Source organism: Dama dama, chromosome 26 (assembly GCF_033118175.1).
Source record: "Dama dama isolate Ldn47 chromosome 26, ASM3311817v1, whole genome shotgun sequence".
Taxonomy (NCBI): domain Eukaryota; kingdom Metazoa; phylum Chordata; class Mammalia; order Artiodactyla; family Cervidae; genus Dama; species Dama dama.
This window is the reverse complement of record NC_083706.1, coordinates 38,047,976-38,058,049: the sequence shown is the minus strand read 5'-3', so window position 1 is coordinate 38,058,049 and position 10,074 is coordinate 38,047,976. Positions and strand designations below refer to the sequence as shown.

General features: G+C 42.2%; 1 protein-coding gene across 1 annotated transcript in view; it reads right to left on the bottom strand.

Moving 5' to 3' along the window:
* Positions 1-3,873: 3,873 nt before the first annotated feature.
* The window catches only part of GRM1 (glutamate metabotropic receptor 1), a 412,380-nt gene continuing 406,179 nt past the window's right edge, over positions 3,874-10,074 (bottom strand). The window contains exon 8 of the mRNA XM_061130176.1: positions 3,874-4,792. Within this exon, the coding sequence (XP_060986159.1) occupies positions 3,874-4,792 (919 nt within the window). The remainder of the gene's footprint in view (positions 4,793-10,074) is intronic.

Here is a 10,074-nt window from a genome sequence, read left to right as displayed (position 1 = left end):
ATGCTTCCACTGCAGGGGCTGGGGGTTCCATCCCTGGTCAGAGAACTAAGATCTCGAGGGGTGGAGGTGGGAAGGGGGGCGGGGGCTGCAACATTTCTGGCCCAGAGTAGGTTTAAAAATAGGTTGCTTCTCTTCTCTTTGGTGGCTTCTCGGGATAGAAATTGTTGGGGCAGTTCCTCACACAACGTTTGCAGTATCTGGATTCCAATTTCAACATCTCCAAATGCCTCCGTTGTTGTGATGAAGCTTCTGGACTCTCCAGGCAGAGGCCTTAATGACTCACAATGATATATGGCTGCTTCTTTGGACTACACATCTGAAATATTGTCATTTTCTCCTTTTTTTCCCCCATTCTTTGTTTCTTTCTCTCTCTCCTATGGGTTTTCCTCATCAGACACCAAGCCCCTATTTCATAACTTACTCTATTTTCTGGGCACCATGCAGATAACCCCAGTATCTCAGCTCCTGTTTCTGGTAATTTCTTCAACATCAGCCTTCCTGGTTAGAGGCTGCTCCATCCATCCAAAGGCACCACAATCTCATGGATGTGGCCCTGGTATCACCAAGTTTTCTCTTCGAATGACACTTGGTAGATGCGTTACTTTGCAGGTGTCTCATTCAGAGATATGAATAAAAGAGGCTCCATTGTTTTGAGGACCAGTGAAGTCTCTACTGAAATGCAGAGGAATAGAAGTTGGGATGAGCAGGAGCATATCAACAAGGTGAAAAACCAGGTGTCCCTAGAGTGTGAGCCAAGGGGAAAAGGCTGTGTGGGGCACAAAAGAAGCAAGGATGGGGCTTTTGGATGCCCCTGTCTTTAAAGCTTTGCTGGCCATGCTGGAGTTTGTCAACATCACATATTCTATCAAAAACGCTAGATGACAATGTCTGCCACACTACTGAAAATTTAAATTCTGGAGTTCACTTTAAACTGATACGTCCTTCCTCATGATCAAATTATGTTCTACTTTGTCACATACCTGGTCTGTAGATTTTGTGTGGTTATCTCCAGCTTTCACCTAAAAGATGTGTTCTGAGCAAAATCAAACCATTGAAATTATTTTTTTTATACCAGTCAATTTCTGTCATTGTCATGCTTACAAACTAGAGAGAGGGAACATACTGTTTTAATAAATAGAAAATATTTATTTTACAGCATTATCAAGATTATTTGACAAAAGGCAGTAACGAGCCAAAGGGAAACACTTTCACAAGAAGCTAAACAACTTGTATAAGCACATACATTAAGGTGGAAAGTTTCTGCCCTTTTTGTACAGGATACGTATGTGTACATTTCCAATTTTGAACAATTATGATTTAAGAGCTAATAATCTATTGTACTTAGGAAAACTTCTAATCATGGTAATTGTAGGCATTCAGAGTAATAATGTGACTGGTGTTGAATATTTTCACCAAACATCTGAGATGAAAACCTCAGGACAAACTGACATAGTATTTGAATAGTAGAAGTTTTTCTGATCTGTTCTTACTTTAAAAGTTTCTGAATGCACAAGTTCTGATGTTAAGAACAGATGTCAATGGCATGAGGATAAAAAAACATGTTTCACTAATATTAGATTGTATACTTTCCCTTGCTAGTTTGCCAATTAGTAGACCATATATCAAGCACTAGAACCATCCATTTTCCTCGTTCTGCCTCATGACAGTGAAAATGGAACTGAAATCACATTTCAGTCATGAGTCTTTCTACCAAAGGTGTAATAAAATAATTTTTTAAAAAGAAAAGGCAGTCTATTCTTGATATAAAACTGACTAAACTTGGCAGTAGGATATGGGAAGACATAAGAAATATGAGCCTCAAACATTGGAGTGGATGTTAAATTCTGAACAAATGATGCAGTGGGTATTTAAAGAGTCTAAGATAATTTTTGGCTGAGAAATCAGCAGCTTTAACATGAAGGAAGCACATTAAACGACTGAACATAAGGCATAAACAAAGATATTTAGGGGGATAAGATTCATTCCCAAATAATACAAGAATCGAAACAGCAAGAAAAATCTCTTTTATTGGGGAGAAAGGGAGGAATAAAAATGAAACAACTGGATTACACAGACATGGATATTACACAGCACAAATAACAAAAAGAAAAAGAAAAACTAGGACAGTGAAAATACATGAATGAAAGAACATGGAAGTAAAAATGAAAAGAAATCAAAAAGTGAGGAATAAATAATTTGAAAAATTATGACAAGACAGTGGTTAATAGATGCTTTAAAGCACATAAAGCTCAAGTAGCAGTGGAAAATTTTAAAAAATCATAAAAGAAACAGAAATAATGTAAATGCTGTTTCAATCTTATGTTTTAATAATGATGTGTGCAATTATATAAAATCTACCTTTTTACTGTTACCCACAGTTTTTGTGAACTTTTAGTATAACAAATCTTCAAGCCACTTCATTAATAACATATTTCCACATCATAAAATATCTGAAAAATAAGTTCCCTCTTAAAAGAAGGACCATCTGAGCAGCATATGAAAAACATTGGACCAGAGCACTCCAACCTTCAAAGAGCTCCTGTAGATATTGATGACAATGGCATATAAAACATTACTGGGACATAAAAATATCTATAGTATAGAGATCGGAGAGACAGTCTTCTAGTTGCAGTTAGATTGACATTACATTGCACAGTTTTTATTATCACGGGTATACAAGGACACAGGATCACATTCACTTGCTAGTTACAAGGACTTCGGTGACAATTGGAAAGAATTATTTGTCATTGAAACCAATAATAGCTGCTATGAGTACACCATTAAGTTCAAAGATAGATTTGTTTCTGTAGTACATAGGAGAAACAATGGCACCAAATACATACTGCATCTTAGGAAGTTCAAACTGGTAAGTATTATTTGCTACAGTAAATGGAAGGTAACAATTTTGCCATGTGGTTTGTTCTCTTTAACATAAGGGCAAAGGAGAGCCCCCTTGGCACACAGGTAAATCCGCAAACTCTTCTGCTACTCTCCGAACAATCTCATTTGGCTTTTTTTTTTTTTTTTTAACGAAATCACCAGTAAGCGAGCATCAGATATGGGAAGCTGATTTTGTTGAAAGCCCCAAGCCTCTGCACTGTCCTCTTTCTCCTTCCGCCCTTCCTTAGCACTACTGATGAAGCGCTTTTGGTTGATGATTTTGCTCCTATTCTTGTTCTCCTAAACAGAGGGAAATCACAGAGCAGCAAGGTGTCCACGCACCTTTCTCCAAGTGTTACAGCAAGGCTGGCACTGGATGGGCGTGCAGTCGGTGAAGACGGACCCCCCTTTTTGCGCCAGTTCCCCCGAGGGCCCGGGATACCAGGGTTCTGTGGGCCCAGTAGGAAGAAGGGCTTGAGGAACGAGCTGCTGTCCATCACCGTTCTCTGGGTGGTTCCCCTCCTTCACCCACCTGCTCCATCTGGCTCCACCAAGCTCGCTGGAAACACCAGGATGACGAGCTAATGATTAACGGAGCGGTCCTCCCGGCTGTCCCCTTCCAAACGGGCCAAGTGGGTGGGCATGTATATCTATGCGTAACGGTCCAAAGAGATTATGTGGGTTTTATTTATTTATTTTTTGCAACAAAAGTTACATACTACAATAGGATTGTGCTTTGTCGGAATTCCCTTTCTTCCCAGAGAAGGGTTTTGAATTCAAGACAATCCTTGCCTGGATCCTTTCTGGCTTGCGGAGTCCAGCACCTCCGGCGCTGGCCTTGCTAAGGCGGCAGCAGCCGTAGCATCCTTGCTCCCTGACTCCACCTCCGGCCTCGGCTTCCCGCCCAGCTTCCCCCGCAACGTCTCTCCGGGGGAGATGCTCAGGCTCCCCTGACCGACCACCTCTGGCTTTTCCCCCCGGGACACCTCCTCCCTACAGGGTGGACGAGCTCTGCTTATAGTCCCTCAGGATGACCGAGGCGTAGGTCACGTTGGGAGGGGTGCAGAGCACCGATTCGGACACCGGGGAGCTGGGCACGGAGCTGCCCGAGGCCACCGAGTCGCGGAACGGGGACGGGGGCGTCAGGGCGGGCGAGGCCTCGGGGGTGGGCTTGCTGGGCGCCGGCAGGTCCCCCTCCTCCTCTTCCTCCTCCAGCTCGTCCTCCTCCGTGTTCCCTTCCCGCTCGGACAGGTACTCCTGCAGCAGCTTGAATCTCTCGCTGTCGTCCTCGTCGTCGTCCTCGCCGGGCGGCGAGGCGGGCTCCTCGGCGAAGGGGCTCAGCGGCAGCGGCAGCAGCGGCAGGTGCTGCGGGGGCGCCGGGGGCGGGAACAGGGACCGCGCCCCGTTCCCCGCGGCCCCGGGGACCGCCAGCACCGAGCTGAAATCCGGGATCCCGGCGCTGAAATTGTTGACCACGCCCTGCAGCTGGTCCAGGAAGGATTTCTGCGGCAGCGGCGGCTGCTGGAGGGGCGGGGGCAAGCCCTTGGGGACGGCCGGCTCGGCCAGGAAGAGGGGGGTCTCCTCGGCCGTCAGGTGGGGCGGCAGGGGCGGCGTGCTGGCCGCGGTCTGCACGCGGCGGGGCGCCGCCCTGGAAGGACTGCTGGGAGGGCTGAAGCGCGCAGGCTGGGCGTCCTCCTCCTCCACGTTGTAAAGGGTCTTGGTGCTGGTATCGGAGAAGGTCAGGCTCTTGCCGGAGCCTTGGTAACTTTTAGTGAGGGGTTTGATGACGGCCGTTTGGTTGCAGGCCGTCTCGTTGGTCTTCACGTGCACCGACAGGCGATGCCACATGTGCTGGCCTTTGGGCACCTGTCTTCCACCTGGTTCGGACCACGACACAGACTTGCCATTAGAACTATGAACAGAACAGAGATGGGTTTACTTGCGGGCATCTCATGCACGCAGGATAACATCCACATAGAACATTTGCAAGCCTAGCTCAAAGCAATTTGACTCCCTCCCACTAGTATGTCTGCCTGTCGCACACACTCCCACCCTCTCCTTTTTACCCATCACACTCCAAAAGCTGCAGCGGTCACAGGTTGCCTCTGAAGCTGCGGCCAGGGATTCCATCCACCCCAACACAAGGCAGGACATTCTGACCCTGAGAAAAATTGTAGCGGAGAAGACCCAGCTTGTTGTAGAAGCAGCTATTTTCATTTAAGTCTGATTTCACAGCTATTACACACACACACACACACACACACACACACACACACACACGCTCAAAGGCGATGAAAAAAATTGTTGCTCAGTGCAAGCTTTTGAAAGATTCCAAGATTGACAAATTAAAAATAAAATCTTAGTCACACATAGACAGCAGAGCATAATGACCATAGCTATGTCTCCCTTTCTTCTTAGCCCCTGGAACAAATTAAGACCCAGGTATAAAACTACTCTCATCGTCCTGTGAGGTTATAAAACACATCCTCTCAGATGCCCATTCTGATATGCAGGTATTCCCTGTGGTACTAGAGGCAGCATGGTCATGCACATGGCACCTGTACAGAAGGAAAAAAAAGGAAATGACAGAAAAACCCAGACCCATGCTCCACTTAAGAGTTTCCCAACTTTCGAGTTTCCTTTTATTTCAAAGCATTATTCCTGATGCATATGGTGGATCACAGTTCATTCATAGCAGGTAGCTTGGGATTTTCACACTGGCAACATTTAAGTAGGTGTGTTTGAAAGAGCTGGAACTGGAAAGCTCAGAAAAATAAGAATATCCATATCCTGTTTTAGTCTACTTGCATAATTGATGCAAAAGGACAAGATTAATATTCAAACAAAGCAGAAGTTACAGAGGGCCTTTTCTTCATTGATCATTGAGGAAGAAAAGGCTTAGGGCACCAAGGGTCCTATATCCTTCATGGGATCCTCATAAAGCCAACCAAATAGAATACATCTCTGAAAAAGAAAAAAAAAAATGAGATGTACTGTGTGCATATATGCACTTTCTATTCTGTCTGTTCTAATAACTCTGGTCTTACTTTTGGACTCTTAGTTTATTTTCTGTATAATTTTTAGCAGATGGTGGTACCTTACCATAGCGTACTATTAATAACAACAGTGTTAAGACTTAAATCAGGAAATAACTTTTTTTCAAGATTTTTCAAGATTTTGCTTTTTCTTTGTATCCATGAAAGCAACAGAGGAAGTGGCACAATGATGACACATATTTTTGACATTAAAAGAAAGAAGGAAAATGCATATATTTTCTTAGGTGGATATGTGAAATAGACTTTTTCATATCACAATCTTTTGTTTGGAAAGTATAGGAAATGATCAATGGGTTAACATAATGGTTTATTTAGTCATTTTGAAAATATAAGAATGAATACTTTATAAATTATGTGTGAATGCCACATATATGATGATGGTAAAGTTTTGACCTTTCAAATTTTATAATCCTGAAAAGTCAAGTGAATCAAATAAGTGCAGATTTGTGTAGAAAGTCTGATATCAATTCTAGAAAATTCTGCATATAAAAGTTCTAAAATAGATATAATAGCTAAATTTTCTTATTATTTGGGAAGAAGGTAATTTCTCCATATAGCTGATAATCTATGCTATATTTTTAATTGTCAGATAAAAAAACTCATCTCCAAAATATGATATCAAAATTAATATTTCATGCAAGTGTCTGCTTAATGTATTCTCTAAGGATGTCTAGCTGCTTATGAATGTGAAATTACTGACTTATTAGGTTCTATGCAATCTTGTTAGAATAGCTAACTCTGTCCCGAGGTGAGCAAACTAAAGAATAAGCTGGTGGCGTTCGTGCCAAGAACAGCCAACCAACCAGCCAAAGCCAAGACCAGAATCCACAGTTCCTCCTCTGAGTTTGAAATTCTGGGCAAGCTCACCTCCCACTTTCCTCTTTCCCAATTTCCTCTATCTCCCACTCTACTTACACTGTTTCTCTCTTTATGCATTTAATATGCCTCTTCCAGAAAGTATAAAACTGCCTAGTTGCTTCTTGCTTTGCTTAAATATGCTTTAATATACTTTCCAATGGCAATGCTTTGCAGCCCTTTCAATGGCAATGGAAACACTTTTTCTTTCTCCAAATGCTTGCCTCTCCATGCTCATTAAGAAAATCACTAAACTAAAAGGCTGCTCATGTCTTCATTTATTTGTATATGTGTGTGTATGTGTGTGTGTTTTAAAAACCAATTCCCTCCAGAGCTAGTCTGACCTAATTCAATCAGTAGGCTTAGATAAAACATTGTCCAGTTTCGATATAGCTAACAGAAAGGGCAACATTGTTTTCCTGGGACTGAGTTCAGCCCTTGCTCACTGACTTGCCTTGTCTTCCTCCTTGTATAGGCATCCTCTACAAGCCTCTGTTTAAATTCTTTGAAAGGCATTATTAATCATATTGCAGACAGAGACGATCACAGTTCAGTTCTGTTTCATCCAATACAATTTTTATTCTTGTGAGGGGAGATTTCTACCCTAGCAGTCAAAGTTAGCAGCTTTCCTTCCCCTCAGAGTCTTGCTCTAGATTTTCTGTAAAGTACTGTTTAATTAGGAAACAGTCCTAATGCCCTAGGGACTTTATCAGATTAAGAAAATTAGATTAATCTTTTTTTTTAAGGGCAAAACAAATTGCTTCCTAAAAACCAGAGATATTGGAGGAAAAGCATCATTTCATAGAAACTACAGCATAGGGTATAAACTTTGGTCCTTCTGCATTAGTTATCTTTAACCTATGGTCAGCAAACAGCTTGAATGGTCCGCGAATCTACATGTGCATGAAAGCATTGTTTTTAGGCTAAATCAATATTATGTCCTTGTAGATTATGTGCTGCTATTTTTAAATGCAAAATGCTGTTATTGATAAATTGTACTTCTAGATACAAGTGTAACTAAGTTCTGAGAAGCTTTTTTTGGTCTGTTTTGTGTTCAAGCTAATAAAGTATGATTACCATTACAGGTTCAGGTGAGTATTTGATAACCGTTTTGGTGTGAAAAGTGATTATCTTATTTGAAAAGGTTAGGAACTCACTGCTGTGATATTAAGAAGAGAAAAATGTATAAAATATGGGGCAATAGAGAGCAATAAATACATTATAAAGATGCAATATTATTATCAAATAATGCTTTTATTTAATCCCGGATAGCTTTAATACCTTATCTTTCAAAGCCGCCGGCTTCTTTCTTCTATTATTTAATGTTACTTGGTTCCCTAATCTTAGGAAAAGCAATCTGATTTAGAAACACCACAAAATCGTCAGAAAGCACCTTGTCAGAGGATACCTTGAGTGGCTAAATATATTTACGGATACTGAAGTAATTGGAGAAAATTGCTGTTAGGCCTGGGAGGGACAGAGACACGGAGGATGAACACATGGGCAGTCACGCAGAGCTAAGAGGGCGGAGGGCTGCAATTCCAGCTCCAACCGGCTCAGGATCTTGCTTTGGTTTTTGTTTCATTAGATAAGTATCACAATCCCCCCCAAACAGAAAACCCACTATTTACATCACTTCAGAGAAGAGTTGGAAGTGGGTGGTGTAAACAGATTAGTATATCTTTGGCATTCAGAGTGATCCTGTCCGTTGTATTTGTTTCAGTAAGTACTAGTTACATGTGCAGAGCGCGCTGCTCTCTGCTGCGGAGAGGCCTAAAACGGGAATACCAGTGGGTGGGTGTTTGAGATCCGGAGGAAAGCATCCTGCACAAGCTGCCTGAGGGGGAAGCTTGCTCAACACCTGTCTGCCTTCTGTCCAACTCAAGACTCTGCTACTAGGCTTAATAGCCGCACAGCAGACAGAAGGATGGCTTCCAAAGAGCCCGGGCAAGGCGACGTCTTCCCTAGGGGAGGAAGTCTCAGTCCTGGGAATCTGAGCAGGATAACATTTGTTTTCTTTGAAAATGAAAATGGAAGCAGGAAATGCCACTGGGTCATAGCGTGGAGAGAATGGCTCACCAAGAAAACAAACCACAGCCACAGGCTTGGGGACAACTCCACCATCACCCAGCAGCTGTGGCTGGGACATGTGGCCTTCCAAGGAAAGGCTGGTGTTGCCCTAAGGGAGACCCGCCTGGATGGGAGGCCAGAGCTGGCCTGTCCAAGTATCTCACCTCCATGTTCTTCAGCAAGCTGGTACCAGAGTGCAGCTTGAATAGTGATCTTTGTAGCATCTCAGGTGTTGGAACTCTTTGAAACCATTTGAGTCAGACTCCTGTTTTCTTAGGCAACCCCAAGCTAGTCCTCAATACAAAGAACTCCCACTAACTCCAGCTTCCCTTCTTGAAAGCTTCCCCTCCTAAATCTGCATATTCAATATATATTCTCTGGAAGCTTCTCTGAGCATTCAATATTCAGAAACTTCTCTGAATATTAAAAATGTCTCATCTTTTCGAATCAGCACTGCTTATAAGGTGAAGACAGATGCTTCACCTTTGTTGGTGAAGACAAATGCTTTTTAATATTATGAGAACATGGGAGTTGCTGCTGATAGCACTGTGAATTTTATCCCTCTCCTTGCTGATTCTAACTTCACCATAAGATGATCAGAAAATCATTTGACTTGCTGAAATTTACAATATTACAAAGTCTAAGTGTACAATCCTCCTTTGAGAATCTTCAGATCAATCACATTGAATATCCTAAAGTTATATGATTTGGGATAAAAGACAACATAAAATCAGTTTGCTTTGCATTGTGCCTTCTCCAATAAATTAATAAAGAAAAAGGCATCTACAAATGAAATTAACTCATCAAGGTCAACAGAGTATGGAAGAGCCTATAAACTTTGTCCAGGTTTAGGGTCTACTGTCCCAAGAAAACTGACAAATATATTTCCAACTGAAGAGTAGAATTCTGATGGTTTCTAAACTTTTCCTTTATTTAAGACTTTTTTTTAATGTGGACCATTTTTAAAGTCTTTATTAAATTTGTTACAATATTGTTTATGTTTTATTTTGTTTTTTTTTAGCTGCAAGACACATGGGATCTTTGCTCCTGGACCAGGGATGGAACCCACATTGGAAGGCATTGGAACCCGGCATTGGAAGGCAGTCTTAACCACTGTACTGCCGCCTAAGTCCTTAGATTTTTTTTCTAAGTATATTTTAAATGGCCTTTGGCCAAACATAATCATGATTGCTGGCTGAGGAAAGAAATTCCG